The sequence below is a fragment of the Procambarus clarkii genome, chromosome 13 (genome assembly GCF_040958095.1).
Source record: "Procambarus clarkii isolate CNS0578487 chromosome 13, FALCON_Pclarkii_2.0, whole genome shotgun sequence".
Classification (NCBI taxonomy): domain Eukaryota; kingdom Metazoa; phylum Arthropoda; class Malacostraca; order Decapoda; family Cambaridae; genus Procambarus; species Procambarus clarkii.
The window spans coordinates 6,328,602-6,355,876 of NC_091162.1; the positions used below are offsets into that span (position 1 = coordinate 6,328,602).

At 49.3% G+C, this 27,275-nt stretch overlaps 1 protein-coding gene across 1 annotated transcript; it reads left to right on the forward strand.

The window, feature by feature from the left end:
• The first annotated feature begins 17,684 nt into the window (after positions 1-17,684).
• Positions 17,685-19,961, forward strand: LOC138364544 (uncharacterized PE-PGRS family protein PE_PGRS54-like). Its single transcript, XM_069324200.1, has one exon. The coding sequence runs from the start codon at positions 17,685-17,687 to the stop codon at positions 19,959-19,961; it is 2,277 nt and encodes a 758-aa protein (XP_069180301.1).
• Positions 19,962-27,275: the final 7,314 nt, after the last annotated feature.

Genomic DNA, 27,275 nt, shown 5'->3' on the forward strand with positions numbered 1-27,275 from the left:
ACTTTTTTAGTGTCAGAGTGGTTGACAAATGGAATGCATTAGGAAGTGATGTGGTGGAGGCTGACTCCATACACAGTTTCAAGTGTAGATATGACAGAGCCCGATAGGCTCAGGAATCTGTACACCTGTTGATTGACGGTTGAGAGGCGGGACCAAAGAGCCAGAGCTCAACCCCCGCAAACACAACTAGGTGAGTACACACACACCAGGAAGCAGCACGTGACAGCTGACTAACTCCCAGGTACCTATTTGTTTCTGCCTGGTCCGGGAATCGAATACGGGTCACAGGATTACGAGTCCTGCGCGTTGTCCACTCAGCTACCAGACCCCAAAATGTGTGTGTGTGTGTGGGGGGGGGGGATAAACTTGGATGTAGTCATGCTGGGAGGAAACCCGGTGTGTGAGGAGTACTTGTACACACGTGTGCACCACACTTGCACCACGTACACACATGTGCACCACCCCTGCACCACGTACACACGTGTGCACCACCCCTGCACCACGTACACACGTGTGCACCACCCCTGCACCACGTACGCACGTGTGCACCACCCCTGCACCACGTACACACGTGTGCTCCACCCCTGCACCACGTACACACGTGTGCACCACCCCTGCACCACGTACACACGTGTGCACCACCCCTGCACCACGTACACACATGTGCACCACCCCTGCACCACGTACACACATGTGCACCCACCCCTGCACCACGTACACACGTGTGCACCACCCCTGCACCACGTACACACATGTGCACCACCCCTGCACCACGTACACACGTGTGCACCACCCCTGCACCACGTACACACGTGTGCACCACCCCTGCACCACGTACACACGTGTGCACCACCCCTGCACCACGTACGCACGTGTGCACCACCCCTGCACCACGTACACACGTGTGATCCACCCCTGCACCACGTACACACGTGTGCACCACCCCTGCACCACGTACACACGTGTGCACCACCCCTGCACCACGTACACACGTGTGCACCACCCCTGCACCACGTACACACGTGTGCACCACCCCTGCACCACGTACACACGTGTGCACCACCCCTGCACCACGTACACACATGTGCACCACCCCTGCACCACGTACACACGTGTGCTCCACCCCTGCACCACGTACGCACGTGTGCACCACCCCTGCACCACGTACACACGTGTGCACCACCCCTGCACCAAGTACACACGTGTGCACCACCCCTACACCACGTACACACATGTGCACCACCCCTGCACCCCGTACACACCTGCACCACGTACACATGTGCACCACGCATCCTCCAGGCTGTTAAGTTCGCGATTAATATCACGTGAAAATTACTCATAATTACCACTATAATAAGGACTAATGAACGAGTTCTTCACCCCGCGCGGGGTGGTCGCTGGCAGGTATTCAACAGTGTTTACCGCCTCCTCTCCGCCGTCTCTCTCCTGCGCACCTCGACGCTCATGTGTCTTGTTGGCCGTTATCATCAGGGTCGTTGTTGATACATGAGATAACTACCCTAGCAACGGGTGAAGGGTGGATGCTGTACTTGGGAGATGAGTGTTGATCTCAGACGCCCTCGAAGGCTGGCCCCTGTTGGCCACTATCACTGTAAACACTCACACTCACACTCACCAGAACCTCATGTATCTATGGGAACGCTCTGGGATCCCAGGAGGGCGGCTGGGATCCCAGGAGGGCGGCTGGGATCCCAGGAGGGAGGCTGGGATCCCAGGAGGGAGGTTGAGATCCCAGGAGGGAGGTTGAGATCCCAGGAGGGAGGCTGGGATCCCAGAAGGGCGGCTGGGATCCTAGGAGGGCGGCTGGGATCCCAGGAGGGAGGCTGGGATCCCAGGAAGGAGGCTGGGATCACAGGAGGGAGGCTGGGATCTCAAGAGGGAGGCTGGGATCTCAAGAGGGAGGCTGGGATCTCAAGAGGGAGGCTGGGATCTCAAGAGGGAGGTTGGGATCCCAAGAGGGAGGCTGGGATCCCAGGAGGGAGGCTGGGATCCCAGGAGGGAGGCTGGGATCCCAGGAGGGAGGCTGGGATCCCAGGAGGGAGGCTGGGATCCCAGGAGGGAGGCTGGGATCCCAGGAGGGAGGCTGGGATCCCAGGAGGGAGGCTGGGATCCCAGGAGGGAGGCTGGGATCCCGGGAGGGAGGCTGGGATCACAGGAGGGAGGCTGGGATCACAGGAGGGAGGAGTGTTTGTGTTAGTCTTACATATATCATGAACGGGTCATAATCTCCTATAAGCCTTCAAGTACTAGTACAAGTTCCGCCATGTCCCAGTAACTGGAGTTTGGTTTATAAATTTAATGTTTACATTGTCGTGTTATCTGGGCCGTGAAGTCGACGTTATGTGGCGAATATCAAGGCAGCATTTATGCCTAAATCTAAAATAGTTAATTCCAAGAAATCTCATCGTTTCATAGTGATAATTTAACTGATATTCACTTTACGAGAGAGTGTGACCAGGACTAAGATTTGTGCTGATTTCAGTGAGATATTTAACTCCGAATTGGTTGTATGACTGTTTGGTCCACTCCCAGGAGTTATGGGGACTTAAGACCAGCACACAAACTGTGGAACCGGTCACCTGGCTCGCGTGTCGACACATTGACGAGGTGTTCGTTACTGGAACCGGTCACCTGGCTCGCGTGTCGACACGTTGACGAGGTGTTCGTTACTGGAACCGGTCGACAAGATGCCTTCGTCCCTCTCGTACAATACTAACGTTCCAGGAGCTCGTCATCCTCTGGTTTCTGCCACCTTCAAGTGGTTTAATGAGCCGGGGAGTGATAAGGTCGTCGTCTTGCTGACTGTCAGAGGCTAATTGTCTAGTTGGTGCAGACACTTCCAGGAGAGACAGTCGTGTGTGATGGTGGCTGAGCATGACATGTCGCCCCTGGAACATGTAAACTAGAAGTATCTACAACCATTAGACAAGGGCCAACGAACAGGAAATCACATCCATGTTCGATGGTCTTACCTAATGATCAAACCACCTTCATTAAATACACGAAATCTCAGGGAAGTCATTTTGGTGCTGGAAGACGGTTCACATCCCAACGACCTCCACTCTGGTCGTTAACGACGGTACTGCCAGTTTGGGTGATACAATCACCTCAGAGGGAGCAGGTCGCCCGGTCCTCCCGCCCACCGTCCCGCAGCGGACCTTTAAGATATTTTGAGTTGTCGAGCCGGCTCCTTGGGCACTGGTGGCGCCGCCATGGTAGTGGGTACTGTGGTGATGGGCAGGTGTGGTGGTGGTGCTGGGCAGGTGTGGTGGTGGTGGTGGGCAGGTGTGGTGGTGGTGCTGGGCAGGTGTGTTGGTGGTGGTGGGCAGGTGTGGTGGTGGTGGTGGGCAGGTGTGGTGGTGGTGCTGGGCAGGTGTGGTGGTGGTGGTGGGCAGGTGTGGTGCTGGGCAGGTGTGGTGGTGGTGGTGGGCAGGTGTGGTGGTGGTGGTGGGCAGGTGTGGTGGTGGTGCTGGGCAGGTGTGGTGGTGGTGCTGGGCAGGTGTGGTGGTGGTGGTGGGCAGGTGTGGTGGTGGTGTTGGGCAGGTGTGGTGGTGGTGGTGGGCAGGTGTGGTGGTGGTGTTGGGCAGGTGTGGTGGTGGTGCTGGGCAGGTGTGGTGGTGGGCAGGTGTGGTGGTGGTGCTGGGCAGGTGTGGTGGTGGGCAGGTGTGGTGGTGGTGGTGGGCAGGTGTGGTGGTGGTGTTGGGCAGGTGTGGTGGTGGTGTTGGGCAGGTGTGGTGGTGGTGCTGGGCAGGTGTGGTGGTGGTGCTGGGCAGGTGTGGTGGTGGTGGTGGGCAGGTGTGGTGGTGGTGGTGGGCAGGTATGGTGGTGGTGCTGGGCAGGTGTGGTGGTGGTGGTGGGCAGGTGTGGTGGTGGTGGTGGGCAGGTGTGGTGGTGGTGGTGGGCAGGTGTGGTGGTGGTGGTGGGCAGGTGTGGTGGTGGTGGTGGGCAGGTGTGGTGGTGGTGGTGGGCAGGTATGGTGGTGGTGGTGGGCAGGTATGGTGGTGGTGGTGGGCAGGTATAGTGGTGGTGGTGGGCAGGTATAGTGGTGGTGGTGGGCAGGTATAGTGGTGGTGCTGGGCAGGTGTGGTGGTGGTGCTGGGCAGGTGTGGTGGTGGTGCTGGGCAGGTGTGGTAGTAATGAATGACAGGTGTGCTGGTGATGAATGACAGGTGTGCTGGTAATGAATGACAGGTGTGCTGGTAATGAATGACAGGTGTGCTGGTAATGAATGACAGGTGTGCTGGTAATGAATGACAGGTGTGCTGGTAATGAATGACAGGTGTGCTGGTGATGAATGACAGGTGTGCTGGTGATGAATGAAAGGTGTAGTGGTAATGAATAACAGGTGTGCTGGTGATGAATGACAGGTGTGCTGGTGATGAATGACAGGTGTACTGGTGATGAATGACAGGTGTACTGGTGATGAATGACAGGTGTACTGGTGATGAATGACAGGTGTGCTGGTGATGAATGACAGGTGTGTGCTGGTGATGAATGACAGGTGTGTGCTGGTAATGAGTGACAGGTGTGTGCTGGTAATGAGTGACAGGTGTGTGCTGGTGATGAATGACAGGTGTGTGCTGGTGATGAATGACAGGTGTGCTGGTGATGAATGACAGGTGTGTACTGGTGATGAATGACAGGTGTGTGCTGGTAATGAGTGACAGGTGTGTGCTGGTAATGAGTGACAGGTGTGTGCTGGTAATGAGTGACAGGTGTGTGCTGGTAATGAGTGACAGGTGTGTGCTGGTGATGAATGACAGGTGTGTGCTGGTGATGAATGACAGGTGTGTGCTGGTGATGAATGACAGGTGTGTACTGGTGATGAATGACAGGTGTGTACTGGTGATGAAAGACAGGTGTGTACTGGTGATGAATGACAGGTGTGCTGGTGATGAATGACAGGTGTGCTGGTGATGAATGACAGGTGTGTGCTGGTGATGAATGACAGGTGTGTGCTGGTGATGAATGACAGGTGTGTGCTGGTGATGAATGACAGGTGTGTGCTGGTGATGAATGACAGGTGTGTGCTGGTGATGAATGACAGGTGTGTGCTGGTAATGAATGACAGGTGTGCTGGTGATGAATGACAGGTGTGCTGGTGATGAATAATTAGTGATGAAGGAGAGGGCATATTGAAGAGAGTAGCTATTTTGGTGCTTGGATGATATACTCACCTATTTGTGCTTGCGGGGGTTGAGCTCTGGCTCTTTGATCCCGCCTCTCAACTGGTGTGGTTGGAGAGTATTGTGGTAGTGAAGGGCAGGTCGTGTTGTAGAGAACTATTGTGGTAGGCATTTGTCTCTGTGGTGGGTGTTTACAAGGTGTGTGTGTGTAGTGGGTGGTGGGCAAGAGTGAGGTGATGGTGGGCAGCGCTTGGTGGGTCATAGCTGCAGCAGTCTTGGTGGGTTATTATGCGAGGAAGGGACGTGTTGTGCACACAGCCCACCTCGTCCCACCGGCCCACTATCTCAACCCACCATCAGTCATAAAACCCACTCGACACCCGGAGCAGCTAATGAGAGCGGGGGGATGGGGGGGGGAGCAGTTGAACACCTTATAACCGCCAGCATCCCGCTCTCCCGTCATCTCCCGGCGTCTGGCTGAATCTACCAGCATCTACCATCTTTTACAGCCTCTCTCTGGGTCTGCCAGAACCCTTTGTTGGCGCGTCTCAGTCCTCTGGGCCTATCCCAGCCTCTCTCATCCTACCCCTACGGACCTCAAGCCTCCCAACACACACCTCTGACAAACTCCCTTCAAATTAAAATATGAATTTTTATTCAGGTTAATGTACATACATGGAAGATGAGTTACAAATATAATGTAGTACATACAATACCTAAAGTCACTAATACACACACAGTTTCGGGCAATGTGTGGGAAAAACCCCTCGGGCTAAAACTTAATAGTAATTGAGATTAAAGTATAAATTGTGTTGAAAAAAGGACGAAAAAAAAGAGGGAGGGGGGGGGGACATGGCAGAAATCAGCAATTATACAAGTTGGTCAACAAACAGCATTGTTTAAAATAGCAAGACATGGGTTGACATTTAGGGGGTAAGGTAGGTTACAGGGAGTTAATTAGGTAGTACTTAGTTTTTCATCTTAAACTGGTTGAGAGAGGTACAGTCTTTGACTTGATTGGGAAGGTCATTCCACATTCTGGGCCCCTTGATTTGTAGAGAACTTCTAGTTTGGTTAAGGCGCACTCTTGCAATATAAAACAGGTATTTGTTTATGGTGAGGTGCTCATGGGTTCTGTTATAACCTTGTAGGAAGCTTTTAAGGCCAGGATTGGCATTACAATTTAGAGTTTTAAATATATAGATTACACATGAGAGGATGTGCAGTGACTTAATATCTAACATAGTCAATGATTTAATGTAAGGGGTACCGAGTGCTGTCTGGAGCCAGAGTTTGTTATTGATCTAATAGCAGCTTTGTGTTGAGTAATTAGAGGACGTAAATGATTTTGGGTAGTAGAACCCCAAGCACAAATACCATAGTTGAGATAAGGATAGATGAGAGAGCAATAGAGCGTCACCAGGGCAGGGTGAGGTACATAATATCTGATCTTAGAATGAATGCCAAAAGTTTTTGAAACTTTTTTTGCTATATTCAGAATGTGTCCCTGGAAATTCAGCTTGTTGTCGATGAGAACACCAAGGAATTTACCATCAACTTTGTTTCTAATTTGAATATTGTTTATACTTAGATTAATTTGATTTGAGGATTTATTACCAAACAAAATATAGAAAGTTTTGTCAATGTTAAGGGTGAGTTTGTTAGCAGTTAGCCAAAGATGGACTTTACTTAGTTCAGTATTCACTGTGACATTTAGAGCAAGAGGGTCAGGACTGGAGTAAATGAAGGTTGTGTCATCAGCAAATAAGATTGGTTTGAGGTGTTGAGAGGCATGTGGAAGATTATTAATGTAGATGAGAAAGAGGAGAGGGCCAAGTATGCTGCCCTGAGGAACACCAATGTTGATGGGTAGGGTGAGAGAAATGGAATTATTCACAGAAACATACTGGAGCCTGTCAGTAAGGTGTGGCAATAAATCCTTTCTCACTCATCCTCGCTCCCACACCACATTTACTCCCACATCACCACTCCCACACCACATTTACTCCCACATCACCCCCCCAACACTATACACCAACATCACCCCCCCCCCCAACACCATACTCCCACATCAACTACACTATATGCATGCATACTGCAGACTGCATATTTTTGGATTGCCAGAAAGCCTTTGACACAGTACCACACAAGGGGCAAGTGCAAAAGCTGGAGTTGCAGGCTGAAGTGAAAGGGAAGGTACTCCTGCTTGATGGGGTTCTGGGAGTTGTTCTACTGCCCAAGCCCGGCCCGAGGCCAGGCTTGACTTGTGAGAGTTTGGTCTACCAGGCTGTTGCTTGGAGCGGCCCGCAGGCCCACATAACCACCACAGCCCGGTTGGTCCGGCACTCCTTGGAGAAAATGATCTAGTTTTCTCGTGACGATGTCCACGGTAGTTCCGGCAATATTTCTTATGCTCGCTGGGAGGACGTGACCCGTACCTTGTGAAGCACAAGACGAAGCTGGAAATCGTTCAGAGGTATGCCACTAGGCTAGTCCCAGAACTAAGAGGCATGAGTTATGAGGAAAGGCTACGGGAACTGCACCTCACGTCGCTGGAAGACAAGAGTAAGGGGAGACATGATCACCACCTACAAAATCCTCAGAGGAATTAACCGGGTTGAAAAGGATAAACAGTTTAACACTGGTGGAACACGCACAAGGGGACACAGGTGGAAACTGAGTACCCACATGAGCCACAGTGACGTTAGAAGGAATAGAAGGAACATTTTCAGTGTCAGAGTAGTTAACAGGTGGAATGCATTAGGCAGTGATGTGGTGGAGGTTGACTCCATACACAGTTTCAAGTGTAGATATGATAGAGCCCAATAGGCTCAGGAACCTGTACACCAGTTGATTGACAGTTAAGAGGCGGGACCAAGGAGCCAGAGCTCAACCCCCGCAAGCACAACTAGGTTAGTACACACACACACACACACACACACACACACACTGAGACACTCACACTGCACTCTTCGGGGGGCCGGTGGCTGACTGGACAGCACGCTGGACGCGTGATCCTGTGGTCCCGGGTTCGATTCCCGGCGCCGGCGAGAAACAATGGGCAGAGTGTCTTTCACCCTGATGCCCCTTTTATCTAGCAGTAAATAGGTACCTGGGAGTTAGTCAGCTGTCACGGGCTGCTTCCTGGTGAGTGTGGTGTGGGGGAAAAAAAAGTAGTTAGCAACAGTTGATTGACAGTTGAGAGGTGAGGCGAAAGAGCAGAGTTCAACCCCCGCAAGCACAACTAGGTGAATACAACTAGGTGAATACACTGACACACACACACACAAACACACACGCACACACACACTACTGAGGACGATAGTAAGAGGCTACAGGATGACCTAAACAGACTGCGTGAATGGTCCAACAAATGGCTGTTGAAGTTCAACCCGAGTAAATGCAAAGTAATGAAACTAGGCAGTGGAAACAGGAGGCCAGACACAGGATACAGAATAGGAGATGAAGTACTTAATGAAACGGACAGAGAGAAAGATCTAGGAGTTGATATCACACCAAACCTGTCTCCTGAAGCCCACATAAAAAGAATAACGTCTGCGGCATATGCGAGGCTGGCTAACATCAGAACAGCGTTCAGGAACCTGTGTAAGGAATCATTCAGAATCTTGTACACCACATATGTAAGACGGAGTATGCGGCCCCAGCATGGAGCCCGTACCTTGTCAAGCACAAGACGAAGCTGGAAAAAGTCCAAAGGTATGCTACTAGACTAGTCCCAGAACTAAGAGGCATGAGTTACGAGGAAAGGCTGCGGGAAATGCACCTTACGACAATGGAAGACAGAAGAGTAAGGGAAGACATGATCATAACCTACAAAATCCTCAGAGGAATCGACCGGGTAAACAAGGATGAACTATTCAACACTGGTGTGACGCGAACAAGGGGACACAGGTGGAAACTGAGTACCCAGATGAGCCACAGAGACGTTAGAAGGAACTTTTTCAGTGTCAGAGTAATTAACAGGTGGAATGCATTAGACAGTGATGTGGTGGAGGCTGACTCCATACACAGTTTCAAGTGTAGATATGATAGAGCCCAATAGGCTCAGGAACCTGTACACCAGTTGATTGACAGTTGAGAGGCGGGACCAAGGAGCCAAAGCTCAACCCCTGCAAGCACAAATAGGTGAGTACACACACCCACACACACACACACACACCCACACACACACACACACACCCACACCCACACCCACACCCACACACACACACACACACACCCACACACACACCCACACACACACACCCACCCACACACAAGACCCGTGACACTGAGAATACTTCACACATGATCGAATTCTTATCGACAAAATACCCACAATGGACACTCGAAGTGTCCTTCAAGGGAGCATAAGGCACTTAACAAAACATACCAGAGCAACCTTCAAGTAACCACAATAGTCGAGGCGAACACACGAGTCATAACTACTCATTCTTCGACTAAGTAAAATAGAAAAAAGAAACAATAAACACTTAGTGGGCCAGCCAGAGGCTTAGGGCCCGCGCTGGAATATCCATGAAAAAAATGTCAGACCTTCCAACTGTTAATTCGCATGGAATTATGTGCCACACGCAATGGGTGTCACAATGCCAATAACTCCACAAGGTGGAGTTATTCACTCACTAACAAAACACAAAGTGCCAAGTTGGAACTCAACAACTTATATAGCCTCATAGACCCCAGACATAACACTCTGAGTGACGCTGAAGACATTAAAGCAAAACCCATCAGGTCTTCTGATTGTCTTGTTTCGTAACTTAGCCCGGATCAGGAGCCATCTTCTCGTCACCATTTACATACTAAACAGCCCAGACAACATTTCCACTCATGCAGGAAGTCTGCGGTACAACATTTAAGATAAATTATATTTGAAAGGTTTGAAGAGGATTGCCTCGTGCTGTTTGACCTTAATGGCCGATGTTGTGTCGTTACAGAAGATGGGCGTCTGGTGCCTTGAAGAGCAGAGTGATGGACGCCACGTAGAGGGCCCGGCGAGGCGTCCAACACCACGTAGAGGGCCCGGCGAGGCGTCCAACACCACGTAGAGGGCCCGGCGAGGCGTCCAACACCACGTAGAGGGCCCGGCGAGGCGTCCAACACCACGTAGAGGGCCCGGCGAGGCGTCCAACACCACGTAGAGGAGCCGGCGAGGCGTCCAACACCACGTAGAGGGGCCGGCGAGGCGTCCAAAGCTACGTAGAGGGCCGGCGAGGCGTCCAAAGCCACGTAGAGGGGCCGGCGAGGCGTCCAAAGCCACGTAGAGGGCCCAACGAGGCGTCCAAAGACACGTAGAGGGCCCGGCGAGGCATCCAAAGCCACGTAGAGGGCCCGGCGAGGCGTCCAAAGCCACGTAGAGGGCCCGGCGAGGCGTCCAAAGCAACGTAGAGGGCCCGGCGAGGCGTCCAAAGCAACGTAGAGGGCCCGGCGAGGCGTCCAAAGTAACGTAGAGGGCCCGGCGAGGCGTCCAAAGCAACGTAGAGGGCCCGGCGAGGCGTCCAAAGTCACGTAGAGGGGCCGGCGAGGCGTCCAAAGCAACGTAGAGGGCCCGGCGAGGAGTCCAAAGCAACGTAGAGGGGCCGGCGAGGCGTCCAAAGCAACGTAGAGGGGCCGGCGAGGCGTCCAAAGCCACGTAGAGGGGCCGGCGAGGCGTCCAAAGCCACGTAGAGGGGCCGGCGAGGCGTCCAAAGCCACGTAGAGGGGCCGGCGAGGCGTCCAAAGCCACGTAGAGGGGCCGGCGAGGCGTCCAAAGCCACGTAGAGGGCCCGGCGAGGCGTCCAAAGCCACGTAGAGGGCCCGGCGAGGCGTCCAAAGCCACGTAGAGGGCCTGGCGAGGCTTCCAAAGCAACGTAGAGGGCCCGGCGAGGCGTCCAAAGCAACGTAGAAGGCCCGGCGAGGCGTCCAAAGCAACGTAGAGGGCCCGGCGAGGCGTCCAAAGCAACGTAGAGGGCCCGGCGAGGCGTCCAAAGCCACGTAGAGGGCCCGGCGAGGCGTCCAAAGCCACGTAGAGGGCCTGGCGAGGCTTCCAAAGCAACGTAGAGGGCCCGGCGAGGCGTCCAAAGCAACGTAGAAGGCCCGGCGAGGCGTCCAAAGCAACGTAGAGGGCCCGGCGAGGCGTCCAAAGCCACGTAGAGGGGCCGGCGAGGCGTCCAAAGCCACGTAGAGGGGCCGGCGAGGCGTCCAAAGCCACGTAGACTGCCCGGCGAGGCGTCCAAAGCCACGTAGAGGCCCCGGCAAGGCGTCCAAAGCCACGTAGAGGGGCCGGCGAGGCATCCAAAGCCACGTAGAGGGCCGGCGAGGCGGCCAAAGCCACGTAGAGGGCCGGCGAGGCGTCCAAAGCCACGTAGAGGGCCCGGCGAGGCGTCCAAAGCCACGTAGAGGGGCCGGCGAGACGTCCAAAACCACGTAGAGGGGCCGGCGAGGCGTCCAAAGCCACGTAGAGGGGCCGGCGAGGCGTCCAAAGCCACGTAGAGGGCCCGGCGAGGCGTCCAAAGCCACGTAGAGGGCCCGGCGAGGCGTCCAAAGCCACATAGAGGCCCCGGCAAGGCGTCCAAAGCCACGTAGCGGCCCCGGCAAGGCGTCCAAAGCCATGTAGAGGGGCCGGCGAGGAGTCCAAAGCCACGTAGAGGGGCCGGCGAGGCGTCCAAAGCCACGTAGAGGGCCCGGCGAGGCGTCCAAAGCCACGTAGAGGGCCCGGCGAGGCGTCCAAAGCCACGTAGAGGGCCCGGCGAGGCGTCCAAAGCCACGTAGAGGGCCCGGCGAGGCGTCCAAAGCCACGTAGAGGGCCCGGCGAGGCGTCCAAAGCCACGTAGAGGGCCCGGCGAGGCGTCCAAAGCAACGTAGAGGGCCCGGCGAGGCGTCCAAAGCCACGCAGAGGGGCCGGCGAGGCGTCCAAAGCCACGTAGAGGCCCCGGCGAGGCATCCAAAGCCACGTTGAGGGCCGGCGAGGCGTCCAAAGCCACGTAGAGGGTCGGCGAGGCGTCCAAAGTCACAGAGGGCCCGGCGAGGCGTCCAAAGCCCCGTAGAGGCCCCGGCGAGGCGCCAGGAATGCAGCAATATCCTGGGGTTATCTAGGTGTCCCGCTGCAGATGTCGCTGGCGGAGGACTGGAGCAGGGAGCTGACACCTGCTGACTGACGTGGGTGATGACAGCGACGATTGTGGCGCAGATCACTGTGGTAGAGGCACCAGGTGTGTGGGGACACATGTGGCACAGATCACTGTGGTAGAGGCACCAGGTGTGTGGTGGTACATGTGGCACAGATCACTGTGGTAGAGGCACCAGGTGTGTGGTGGTACATGTGGCACAGATCACGGTGGTAGAGGCACCAGGTGTGTGGTGGTACATGTGGCACAGATCACTGTGGTAGATTCACCAGGTGTGTGGTGGTACATGTGGCACAGATCACTGTGGTAGAGGCACCAGGTGTGTGGTGGTACATGTGGCACAGATCACTGTGGTAGAGGCACCAGGTGTGTGGTGGTACATGTGGCACAGATCACTGTGGTAGAGGCACCAGGTGTGTGGTGATACATGTGGCACAGATCACTGTGGTAGAGGCACCAGGTGTGTGGTGATACATGTGGCACAGATCACTGTGGTAGAGGCACCAGGTGTGTGGTGATACATGTGGCACAGATCACTGTGGTAGAGGCACCAGGTGTGTGGGGGACACATGTGGCACAGATCAGTGTGGTAGAGGGGGAGAGAGGCACCAGGTGTGTGGGGACACATGTGGCACAGATCACTGTGGTAGAGGCACCAGGTGTGTGGGGGACACATGTGGCACAGATCAGTGTGGTAGAGGGTGAGATAGACACCAGGTGTGTGTGGTGATACATGTGGCACAGATCAGTGTGGTAGAGGGTGAGATAGACACCAGGTGTGTGTGGTGATACATATGGCACAGATCAGTGTGGTAGAGGGGGAGAGAGGCACCAGGTGTGTGTGGGGACACATATGGCACAGATCAGTGTGGTAGAGGGTGAGAGGGGCACCAGGTGTGTGGGGATACAGGTGTGTGGGGATACAGGTGTGTGGTGATACATGTGGCACAGATCAGTGTGGTAGAGGGTGAGAGGGGCACCAGGTGTGTGGGGGACACATGTGGCACAGATCAGTGTGGTAGAGGGTGAGAGAGGCACCAGGTGTGTGGGGATACAGGAGTGTGGTGATACATGTGGCACAGATCAGTGTGGTAGAGGGTGAGAGAGGCACCAGGTGTGTGGGGGACACATGCGGCACAGATCAGTGTGGTAGAGGGTGAGAGAGGCACCAGGTGTGTGGGGGACACATGCGGCACAGATCAGTGTGGTAGAGGGTGAGAGAGGCACCAGGTGTGTGGGGATACAGGTGTGTGGGGATACAGGTGTGTGGGATACACCTGCGGGTTACCTGTGTCCGTCACTCAGACCGCTGATAGCGTCACCTGTGTCAATCAGAAGGGATAACGCACCTTGTTATTCACTAGTGATAAACTCACCTGTCCTGCCCCTGATAACACGTCCTCTGTAGCCTGCTCCTTCCCACACGGTGTTAACACCTCCCCACGCGGTGTTAACACCTTCCCACGCGGTGTTAACACCTCCCCACGCGGTGTTAACACCTTCCCACGCGGTGTTAACACCTTCCCACGCGGTGTTAACACCTCCCCACGCGGTGTTAACACCTTCCCACGCGGTGTTAACACCTCCCCACGCGGTGTTAACACCTTCCCACGCGGTGTTAACACCTTCCCACGCGGTGTTAACACCTACCCACGCGGTGTTAACACCTTCCCACGCGGTGTTAACACCTTCCCACGCGGTGTTAACACCTTCCCACGCGGTGTTAACACCTACCCACACTGTGTTAACACCTACCCACACTGTGTTAACACCTCCCCACACTGTGTTAACACCTTCCCACACTGTGTTAACACCTTCCCACAGCCCCCACACTGTGTTAACACCTTCCCACAGCCCCCCCACACTGTGGTAACACCTTCCCACAGCCCCCACACTGTGTTAAGACCTTCCCACAGCCCCCACACTGTGTTAACACCTACCCACACTGTGTTAACACCTCCCCACACTGTGTTAACACCTTCCCACAGCCCCCACACTGTGTTAACACCTTCCCACAGCCCCCACACTGTGTTAACACCTTCCCACAGCCCCCACACTGTGTTAACACCTTCCCACAGCCCCCCACACTGTGTTAACACCTTCCCACAGCCCCCACACTGTGTTAACACCTTCCCACACTGTGTTAACACCTTCCCACAGCCCCCACACTGTGTTAACACCTTCCCACAGCCCCCACACTGTGTTAACACCTTCCCACACTGTGTTAACACCTTCCCACTGCCCCCACACTGTGTTAACACCTTCCCACAGCCCCCCACACTGTTAACACCTTCCCACACTGTGGTAACACCTTCCCACACTGTGGTAACACCTTCCCACACTGTGGTAACACCTTCCCACACTGTGGTAACACCTTCCCACACTGTGGTAACACCTTCCCACACTGTGGTAACACCTTCCCACACTGTGGTAACACCTTCCCACACTGTGGTAACACCTTCCCACACTGTGGTAACACCTTCCCACACTGTGGTAACACCTTCCCACACTGTGGTAACACCTTCCCACACTGTGGTAACACCTTCCCACACTGTGGTAACACCTTCCCACACTGTGGTAACACCTTCCCACACTGTGGTAACACCTTCCCACACTGTGGTAACACCTTCCCACACTGTGGTAACACCTTCCCACACTGTGGTAACACCTTCCCACACTGTGGTAACACCTTCCCACACTGTGGTAACACCTTCCCACACTGTGGTAACACCTTCCCACACTGTGGTAACACCTTCCCACACTGTGGTAACACCTTCCCACACTGTGGTAACACCTTCCCACACTGTGGTAACACCTTCCCACACTGTGGTAACACCTTCCCACACTGTGGTAACACCTTCCCACACTGTGGTAACACCTTCCCATACTGTGGTAACACCTTCCCACACTGTGGTAACACCTTCCCACACTGTGGTAACACCTTCCCACACTGTGGTAACACCTTCCCACACTGTGTTAACACCTTCCCACACTGTGGTAACACCTTCCCACACTGTGGTAACACCTTCCCACACTGTGGTAACACCTTCCCACACTGTGGTAACACCTTCCCACACTGTGGTAACACCTTCTCACACTGTGGTAACACCTTCCCACACTGTGGTAACACCTTCTCACACTGTGGTAACACTTTCCCACAGCCCCCACAGTAGCGGTACCACCTTCCAATATTGGTGTTAATTAAGAAGATTGTTGGTGGTTTTGGAATCATATTGACAGTGTGGTGGTGATGGTGATGGCAGGGTGGTGGTGGTGGTGATGGTGATGGCAGTGGTCTGTGTTCTACATGAATGTAGAACACAGACCATCACTAGCAGAGAGATGGGTGATGTGAAAAGGGATTTCGATGTGATTTCAGAATATAACTTATTTCAAAATATTCTAAGCAAAACACAGGAAAGTAGTATACCTTACACATTGAATAGATCAAATACTAATGACCCGAAATGGAAAACAAAGGATCTGAAGAACTTTTTAGGTAGAAGAAAAGCATGGTACAAAAGGATTAAGAATGGGGAAGTCAGTTTAGAACAAGAATTCGTTCAACTGGTTAGAAATGTTAAAAAAGAGATTAGGAGAGCTAAAAGAAACTATAAAGTTCGTATAGTAAGCCAAGTAAAGCCAAATCCTAAAGTTTTTTCAGTTATATCGAACAAAGATTAGGGAATGGATAGGTCCATTAAAAACCCATTAAAAAAATAGGTCCATTAAAAAAAGACAGGTCAGATATCTGATAACAACGAAGAGATGAGTAGTATTTTTAATAAATATTTTATCTCTATATTTAATAAAGAGGAACTTAACAATATGCCTTCAGCCGAACAAGTCTATGTGGGTGGGGACGAGGACAGGTTGACTAGTTTAGCAGTTACCAGGGAGGATGTTCTTAAACAAATAGTAAAATTCAAACCAAACAAATCCCCAGGGCCGGATGAAGTGTTTGCCAGGGTGCTTAAAGAATGCAAAGAGGAGCTTTGTGACCCACTGTCAACCATATTGAATAAATCAATAGAGTCAGGCAGAGTGCCAGAGTTTTGGAAAGTTGCTAATGTGATACCAATTTTTAAGAAAGGAGATAGATCACTTGCGTCAAACTATCGGCCAATTAGCCTAACGTCTATTGTGGGAAAGTTTCTTGAATCGATAATTGCAAATACAATTCGTCTTCATCTTGAAAAACATAAATTAAAGATTTTCAACATGGTTTTTTTCAACATGAACGGCCGTTCATGTTTAACAAATTTGCTATCATTTTATTCCAGCATAGTTGAGGCAGTTGATAGTGGTAAGGATTGTGATGTTGTGGACCTTGACTTTAGCAAAGCTTTTGATACAGTGCCACATGAAAGACTGATTAAAAAGATAGAGGCCCATGGTATTGGGGGTGCTATATTAAGCTGGATTAGGAATTAGTCTTATACCAAACATAAGAACATTAGAATAAAGGTAACTGCAGAAGGCTTATAGGCCCATACTATCAGCTCCTAGTTATAACCACCCAATCCCACTCACTCATGTCCAACCCACGCTTGAAACAATCAAGGGACTCCACTTCTACCACGCTTCGCGATGATTGGTTCCACAAATCAACAACACTGTTACCGAACCAGTATTTATCCACGTCCTTCCTGAATTTAAACCTATCAAATTTGTACCCATTGTTTCGTGTTCTGTCTTGTGTTGATACTTTTAATACTCTATAAAAAAATTTAAATGTTTATTCAGGTAAAGTATATACATACAAAGCGAGATACAAACATTGATGGATTTATAGATAGAGCTAGTACATACAATGCTTAAAGCCATTATTACGCAAGGCGTTTCGGGCAGGAGGGCTATTAATATCCCATTTCGTTCTCAGTAGATATATCTAAAACAACAACAGTAGAACTAGTTGAGCCCTGTTCACCTAGCAGTAAATAGGCACCTGGGAGATAGACAGCTGACACGGCCTGCTTCCTGGGTGTCTGTGTATGTGTGAAAAAAGAAGTAATTAGTAGTAACAGTTGATTGATTGACAGTTGAGGAACGGCCCGAAAAAGCAGACCTCATCCCCCACAAGCACAACTAGGTGAATACACCTAGGTGAATACAACTAGGTGAATACAACTAGGTGAATACAACTAGGTGAATACAACTAGGTGAACACAACTAGGTGAATACAACTAGGTGAACACAACTAGGTGAACACAACTAGGTGAACACAACTAGGTGAACACAACTAGGTGAATACAACTAGATGAATACAACTAGGTCAATACACACACCACACCACTTCTCAACAGCCACTTCATTAAACCCGAGGAGGAATGAGGCCGCGCTACACCCTGGTGACTGACGTATCAGGTCCGGGCTCAATTAGAAGGACCTCCTGACACTGTGAGCCATCTTAATGTGGCGCCACAACTGCCAACTGCCCTCCACACCTAATTGGCTTGTTTGTCATGATGGGGCTCTGGACAGCCTTGTTGGCACCGTTAATGTTGGTGGTACTGCTGGCACCGTTAATGTTGGTGGTACTGTTGGCACCGTTACTGTTGGTGGTACTGTTGGCACCGTTAGTGGCACTATTGGCACCGTTACTGTTGGTGGTACTGTTGGCACCGTTAGTGGCACTGTTGGCACCGTTACTGTTGGTGGTACTGTTGGCACCGTTAATGTTGGTGGTGTTGTTGGCACCGTTAATGTTGGTGGTGTTGTTGGCACCGTTAGTGGCACTGTTGGCACCGTTAATGTTGGTGGTACTGTTGGCACCGTTACTGTTGGTGGTACTGTTGGCACCGTTAATGTTGGTGGTACTGTTGGCACCGTTAGTGGCACTGTTGGCACCGTTAATGTTGGTGGTACTGCTGGCACCGTTACTGTTGGTGGTACTGTTGGCACCGTTAGTGGCACTGTTGGCACCGTTACTGTTGGTGGTACTGTTGGCACCGTTAGTGGCACTGTTGGCACCGTTACTGTTGGTGGTACTGTTGGCACCGTTAATGTTGGTGGTGTTGTTGGCACCGTTAATGTTGGTGGTGGTGTTGGCACCGTTAGTGGCACTGTTGGCACCGTTAATGTTGGTGGTACTGTTGGCACCGTTACTGTTGGTGGTACTGTTGGCACCGTTAATGTTGGTGGTACTGTTGGCACCTTTAATGTTGGTGGTACTGTTGGCACCGTTAGTGGCACTGTTGGCACCGTTAATGTTGGTGGTACTGCTGGCACCGTTACTGTTGGTGGTACTGTTGGCACACTTAGTGGCACTGTTTGCACCGTTAATGTTGGTGGTACTGTTGGCACCGTTAGTGGCACTGTTGGCACCGTTAATGTTGGTGGTACTGTTGGCACCGTTACTGTTGGTGGTACTGTTGGCACCGTTAGTGGCACTGTTGGCACCGTTAATGTTGGTGGTACTGTTGGCACCGTTAATGTTGGTGGTACTGTTGGCACCGTTAATGTTGGTGGTACTGTTGGCACCGTTAATGTTGGTGGTACTGTTGGCACCGTTAGTGGCACTGTTGGCACCGTTAATGTTGGTGGTACTGCTGGTACCGTTACTGTTGGTGGTACTGTTGGCACCGTTAGTGGCACTGTTGGCACCGTTAATGTTGGTGGTACTGTTGGCACCGTTAATGTTGGTGGTACTGTTGGCACCGTTAATGTTGTCGGTACTGTTGGCACCGTTAATGTTGTCGGTACTGTTGGCACCGTTAATGTTGGTGGTACTGTTAGCACCGTTAATGTTGGTGGTACTGTTGGCACCGTTAATGTTGGTGATACTGTTGGCACCGTTAATGTTGGTGGCACTGTTGGCACCGTTAATGTTGGTGATACTGTTGGCACCTTTAATGTTGGTGGCACTGTTGGCACCGTTAATGTTGGTGGTACTGTTGGCACCGTTAATGTTGGTGGTACTGTTGGCACCGTTAATGTTGGTGGCACTGTTGGTACAGGCCAGGACACAGCAGACACGGTCAGGACACGTCCAGGACACGGTCAGGACGCGTCCAGGACACGGTCAGGACACGTCCAGGACACGGTCAGGACACGTCCAGGACACGGTCAGGACACGTCCAGGACACGGTCAGGACACGGTCAGGACACGTCCAGGACACGTCCAGGACACGGTCAGGACACGTCCAGGACACGGCAGACACGGCCAGGACACGGCAGACACGGCCAGGACACGGCAGACACGGCCAGGACACGGCAGACACGGCCAGGACACGGCAGACACGGTCAGGACACAGCAGACACGGTCAGGACACAGCAGACACGGTCAGGACACAGCAGACACGGTCAGGACACAGCAGACACGGTCAGGACACGTCCAGGACACGGTCTGGACACGTCCAGGACACGTCCAGGACACGGCAGACACGGCAGACACGGCCAGGACACGGCAGACATGGCCAGGACACGGCAGACATGGCAGACACGTCCAGGACACGGCAGACATGGCAAACACGGCAGACACGTCCAGGACACGGCAGACACGTCCAGGACACGGCAGACACGGCCAGGACACGGCAGACACGGCCAGGACACGGCAGACACGGCCAGGACACGGCAGACACGGCCAGGACACGGCAGACACGGCCAGGACACGGCAGACACGGCCAGGACACGGCAGACACGGCAAGGACACGGCAAGGACACGGCAGACACAAACAAGCCCCAATAAACTTTTAAGCTGGACTTTTTCCAGCTTCGTCATGTGCTTGACAAGGTACGGGCTCCATGCTGGGGCCGCATACTCCAGGATTGGTCTTACATATGTGGTGTACAAGATTCTGAATGATTTCTTACACTGTGTGTGTGTGTGTGTGTGTGTGTGTGTGTGCGCGCGCGCGCGCGCGCGCGAGAGAGAGAGAGAGAAAGTTCCTGTGGAAGATGGTGTTGCGTGCGCTCGTTCACGCGCGCGTGCGCCCAGTATAATCTTTATTGGAATCTGCTCAATGAAAATTAAATAAGGAATTATCCTATAAAATTATACTTCCCCGCCCAGCTGAGAGCTCGCGGCCTCGTAAATGACATCATAAAACATTTTTTCCCCAAATGAGTTACCCAGGCGATGGGAAAGTGACGTCACGAATATTGTTTATATGCTTCAACAATGAGGCAGTGGTTCAGGCCATACAGTAATTACCTCACCACCAATGAGGCCCGGTCTCCTGAGGTCCCACAACCTCAAGAAAACGGTCTATGTAAAGTGTCCTCTCCTAACCTGCCAGAGGACCCACAACAGAAAACGGGGCAGTACGGCACTTTCGCCAGCCGCTTCCATTGTCTAGTACGATCCAGGAAGGTAGGGAAGAAGGAATTATCAGGAAAAAGCACCAAGCCATTACGACTATATAGCACTGGGAAGGGGTCAGGATAAGGCTTTGGGGATGGGACGGTGGGAAGGAATGGTGCCCAACCACTTGTGGACGGTCGGGGATTGAACTCCGACCTGCATGAAGCGAGACCGTCGCTCTACCGTCCAGAGTTAATATGTGTTGAGTGAACTTTAGTGAGGGGGGGAGGGAGGAGCCAGGGGGGGCGCCGACCCCAACCCCCTTTGAGTGACCCTGCAAGATCGTCCCAACTGCCCGGCCTTTTAACCCTGATGATGTTGTTGTTGTTGTTTTATATTCATCAACTGGGACCAACAGTTGCACACAGCACCGGCTATGGTGATCCCGTAGTGGACGTGCCCGGCACAGTAGCGGGGTTAACCATCAACAAACATTATGTTATATAGCAATGAATTAGTTAATATTTCAAAAGATCTAAGCCTAAAATAATCTTGATAACTGATAATATAACCATTTATTTTCTCATTAAATGCCATATTATCCAAACATTATATAACAATTAATTCCACCCAATTAAAAGGGAATAGCATAACTATGACCATAGAAAATAGGTCAATGTTCACGAATAGGAAAACGTTCACAAATAGGTCAACGTTCACAAATAGGTCAACGTTCACAAATAGGTCAACGTTCACAAATAGGTCAACGTTCACAAATAGGTCAACGTTCACAAATAGGTCAACGTTCAAAAATAGGTCAACGTTCAAAAATAGGTCAACGTTCAAAAATAGGTCAACGTTCAAAAATAGGTCAACGTTCAAAAATAGGTCAACGTTCAAAAATAGGCAAATGTTCAAAAATAGGCAAATGTTCAAAAATAGGCAAATGTTCAAAAATAGGCAAATGTTCAAAAATAGGCAAATGTTCAAAAATAGGCAAATGTTCAAAAATAGGCAAATGTTCAAAAATAGGCAAATGTTATAAAAATAAAAAATAGGAAATCAATTTGAGCGGGGGAGGATAGTGGTAGTTGTTTCTTAAAAGGTTGATAAGGGCGAGAAGAGGTGTCGTCACAGGACCGGCGGGTCTCGAACCCGGGTCATCAGATAACCTGGTCGTTAAAGAGGCCTTAAACGGGGCGATGCGCGCCGCTTCTTCTTGAGACAAAAATACCGACCTCTTTATCAGATCCTAAATTGTCGTTGAGGTCGTTAAAGTGAACACTAAACCCTGTGTAAGTGAGGAGGTGGCACCTAGTGTGGGGTGAGGGGGGGGTGTTGTGGGTGGGGTGTTGTGGGGGGTGTTGTGGGGGGCTGTTGTGTGGGGGGGGGTGTTTTGGGGAGAGGGGTGTTGTTTGGGGGTGTTGTGGGGGGTGGATGTTGTGGGGGGTGTTGTTGGGGGGTGTTGTGGGGGGTGTGTGTTGGGGTGTGTTGGGGGGGCTGTTGTGTGGGGGGGGTGTTGTGGGGAGAGGGGTGTTGTTGGGGGGTGTTGTGGGAGGGGTGTTGTGGGGGGTGTTGTGGGGGGGGTGTTGTGGGGGGGGTGTTGTGGGGGGGGTGTTGTGGGGGGGTGTTGTGGGGGGTGTTGTGGGGGGGGGTGTTGTGGGGGGGGGGTGTTGTGGGGGGGGGTGTTGTGGGGGGGGTGTTGTGGGGGGTGTTGTGGGGGGGTGCTGTGGGGGTGTTGTGTTGTGGGGGGGAGGCTGTTGTGGGGGGGGGCTGTTGTGGGGGGGGCTGTTGTGGGGGGGGGGGGGCTGTTGTGGGGGGGGGGCTGTTGTGGAAGATAGTGAAGGGTTAATGTGCAGAAAAACTATAAGAACTATAAAACCAAAAAAACGGCCAGCCTACTCATGAGAAACTCTCCAGACACAAAGCAGAACGCTTTAAAAGAGACCAACGTCGTCTATGCCTTCAAATGTCCACTTGGGGACTGTAAGCCTCAAAGAACTCAGTATATAGGCAAGACAACAACGTCTCTTTCCAGGAGATTAACGATGCATAAGCAACAGGGCTCCATTAAGGAACATATAATCTCTTCCCACAACCAGACCATCACCACAGACGTCTTAACAAACAACACGGAAATCATCGATAGATACAGCGATAGCAGGCGGCTTGACATCTGCGAGGCACTACACATTAAGAAGTCAACACCAGCAATCATCAGCCAATTAATGCACAACTATATCCTACCACTTCAAGACTCCGTACCAATATAGAAGCATCAAAAGGAAGTATGGGCCAATAGGCCCTTTGCAGTTACTTCCATTCTTCCCTTTCACTTATCCAATTTATACCCATTGAACCGTGTTCTGTCTTGTGTTGGTCAAAAGTTTATTCACTTCATCCAAAACTGTTGCAACATATCACCTCACCCAAATGCGAGTATATAAGACAAGCTGTTCAATGTTAGCATTAAGTAAAACTCTGTTTAATGTTTTCAGGTTAGAGTTGTGTGTGTGTGTAAACTAAAGTCTTTGAAAATGTAATAAGTTATTACGAAACGCGTTCAAGCGTCGCGTCAGACTGGAAATAAAAAGGAATTTTGGAGAATTGACTTTTCAATTACCATCGACAGTAAAAAGAAACATAAGAAATATTGAGAAAATTCGTGTTAGAATTATTAATCTTACTTTTTCGGTCATATTTAACAACAAATATATATATATATATGTCAGTTCATGGGTCAAAGAAAGTTTGTGAATAAACATAATTTTTTTATTGGCCCGTCGTCTGACATAATTTTGTATGCAACTGACCCAGTTATATAAATCCCATGTTTTTTAATTATTGTCATTGCTCACTTGAGAATGAAACTTTCAGGTTGGAAACGTTGTGTAAATTATAAGTTATGTTTAGCAATTACATATTTATTTTTGTAAACATTTTCTTCAATCTAGAACAAAAAAACATTAGTAGAAATCGTCTTCTACATAAAGCAAGAAATATGAGCATTTGTTAGAGGGACAGAAGCCTTAGCTAAACACGACCGCAATAAACGCGAATACGCAGTCAAATTTGGAAGAGTTTTTGCTATTTCCAATTAATAAAATTGCATTCAGAGACCGGGTCGTCCTAATATGTACTTTCCTATTGAAATAAATCCATAATATTTCAAACTGGCGGCGAATTCACCCTTCTGTGCTGGATGAGTAAATAAACGTTCGTTTTCTGCGCACCTCAACGGCGCAGCTTGCCGAGCCCTCTAAAACAAAAGAAAATCGTGCTGCGCTTACGAGAGCGAAATTACTGGCCTGAACATAAATTGATAATAAAGAATACTTAGCGAAGCGTTTAACATTGTTAGAGCTTACAGGCAGCAGTAGTTAGGTGCGATACGGCTAATTTGTGTAGCAATAAATATACTCCCAAGGGGCGACTTGGGAAAATTCATTTCTGCTTATATTTTCCCGTGATCATTTACACGAATCGCAGCGAGCGCTTAGATATAGCACCCTTTTCATGGCTGCCTGTCACGAGAGTGTGCGAGTGATGGACAGACGAGACGCCCAGACAGACACATGCGAATTCAATACATAAGAGTCAAATTCAATATATAAGAAAAGATATAGAATTGGACAGGAATGAACGTTATAGAAACAAAAAGTAGAAGAGCTAGAGGGAGAAAAACTTGATATAAGGTGATTGAAGGTGAGATGGAGAGAGAGGAGAGAGAGAGAGAGAGAGAGAGAGAGAGAGAGAGAGAGAGAGAGAGAGAGAGAGAGAGAGAGAGAGAGAGAGAGAGAGAGAGAGAGAGAGATACTATGACCTAACACTACTAGACCTAGGTTTTATAAGGCAAGTGACAGTGACTGATCACCGTTAGTGACGGTGATCACCGTTGGAGGGTAGTCAAGGTTGTACTGTACCGTACAGTCGTATGGTCTAGTGGTTAAAGTACCAGGTACACCAAGGTGCATAGCGCTCCTGGCTTCTCTGGGTTCGTATCCTTCTGTGGTGTGGAGTTTTCAGTTGCATATTCGCTTGGGGACCATTCAAGCTTACTCGCATATATGACACTGTCCTATTTATAATTTTAATATATATATATATATATATTATATATATATATATATATATATATATATATATATATATATATATATATATATATGTCGTACCTAGTAGCCAGAACGCACTTCTCAGCCTAATATGCAAGGCCCGATTTGCCTAATAAGCCAAGTTTTCCTGAATTAATATATTTTCTCTATTTTTTTCTTATGAAATGATAAAGCTACCCATTTCATTATGTATGAGGTCAATTTTTTTTTATTGGAGTTAAAATCAACGTAGATATATGACCGAACCTAACCAACCCTACCTAACCTAACCTATCTTTATAGGTTAGGTTAGGTTAGGTAGCCAAAAAAGTTAGGTTAGGTTAAGTTAGGTAGGTTAGGTTGATGAAAAACAATTAATTCATGAAAACTCGGCTTATTAGGCAAATCGGGCGTTGCATAGTAGGCCGAGAAGTGCGTTCTGGCTACTAGGTACGACATATATATATATATATATATATATATATATATATATATATATATATATATATATATATATATATATATATATATGTCGTACCTAGTAGCCAGAACGCACTTCTCAGCCTACTATGCAAGGCCCGATTTGCCTAATAAGCCATGTTTTCATGAATTAATTGTTTTTCGACTACCTAACTTACCTAACCTAACCTAACTTTTTCGGCTACCTAACCTAACCTAACCTATAAAGATAGGATAGGTTAGGTTAGGTAGGGTCTATTAGGTTCGGTCATATATCTACGTTAATTTTAACTCCAATAAAAAAAAATTGACCACATACATAATGAAATGGGTAGCTTTATCATTTCATAAGAAAAAAAATTAGAGAAAATATATTATTTCATGAAAACTTGGCTTATTATGCAAATCGGGCCTTGCAAAGTAGGCAGAGAAGTGCGTTCTGGCTACTAGGTACGACATATATATATATATATATATATATATATATATATATATATATATATATATATATATATATATATATATATATATATATATATATGTCGTACCTAGTAGCCAGAACGCACTTCTCTGCCTACTTTGCAAGGCCCGATTTGCATAATAAGCCAAGTTTTCATGAAATAATATATTTTCTCTAATTTTTTTTCTTATGAAATGATAAAGCTACCCATTTCATTATGTATGTGGTCAATTTTTTTTTATTGGAGTTAAAATTAACGTAGATATATGACCGAACCTAATAGACCCTACCTAACCTAACCTATCCTATCTTTATAGGTTAGGTTAGGTTAGGTAGCCGAAAAAGTTAGGTTAGGTTAGGTAAGTTAGGTAGTCGAAAAACAATTAATTCATGAAAACATGGCTTATTAGGCAAATCGGGCCTTGCATAGTAGGCTGAGAAGTGCGTTCTGGCTACTAGGTACGACATATATATATATATATATATATATATATATATATATATATATATATATATATATATTCCTTAAGTACTTTCGTATATTAATACATCTTCAGAAGGAATGTATTCCTTCTGAAGATGTATTATTATACGAAAGTACTTAAGGAAATTCCTGTTTCTATTCTTCCTCCGTCGTCTGACACTGTCATATATATATATATATATATATATATATATATATATATATATATATATATATATATATATATTATATATATATTATATATATATTATATATATATATATATATATATATATATATATATATATATATATATAATATATTATATATATATGTATATATTATTGAAAGTGACCGAAAGGGTGGTATCAATGATTCTAGCGCAAATATTTTCTATATTTCTTACATTTTCTTACATAGATGGTAATGAACAGCCAGACTCACTAGCAAGCCCTGCCACTGCTCTACCTGTTGTACAGGTTCAAATACCTCCAAGTTTTTCACAGATTAAGGAACAAATCAAGAAGAAAATATTCTCAACTATCAAAAGTCGCCACAGAACCAAAGTAGCGGAAGGAAGATCCACTGCGATATATTACGAACAAGTCACTGGGGTACTACTCTTTCACGCCTGACAAAAAGATATCCAGAGACATTGCAGTAGCCATACACAGACTCAGACTTGGTTACAAGTGCTGCTGGGAGGTAATAAACCCAATAGTTAAAGAGTGTCATATCTGTGGAACAGAAGCAGAGGAGCCACTATTGCACTACTTACTGGAATGTGAAGCTACTGAAGCCCTGCGCATCAAACTCAACATTAATCCAACGACGGCAGCTGCATTAGATGCACATTCCACCGCGACAACAATGATTAGAAAAGCCGTTGAGGAATGAGACTCATTAGTGAGCATTCTGCATATACCTGCTTGATGGTGTTCTGGGAGTTCTTCTACTCCTCAATCCCGGCCCGAGGCCAGGCTTGACTTGTGAGAGCTTGGTTCACCAGGCTGTTGCTTAGAGCGGCCCGCAGGCCCACATACCCACCACAGTCCGGTTGGTCCGGCACTTTTTTTTTTTTTTTTTTAGAAAACAATCTAGTTCTCTCTTGAAAATGTCCACAATTGTTCCGGCAATATTTCTTATGCTTGCTGGGAGGACGTTGAACAACCGCGGACCTCTGATGTTTATACAGTGTTCTCTGATTGTGCCTATGGCACCTCTGCTCTTCACTGGTTCTATTCTGCATTTTCTTCCATATCGTTCACTCTAGTATGTTGTTA

What these genes read in the sequence shown, in the direction of transcription:
- LOC138364544 (XM_069324200.1), top strand. Translation starts at nt 17,685, where the DNA reads ATGTGGCGCCACAACTGCCAACTGCCCTCCACACCTAATTGGCTTGTT.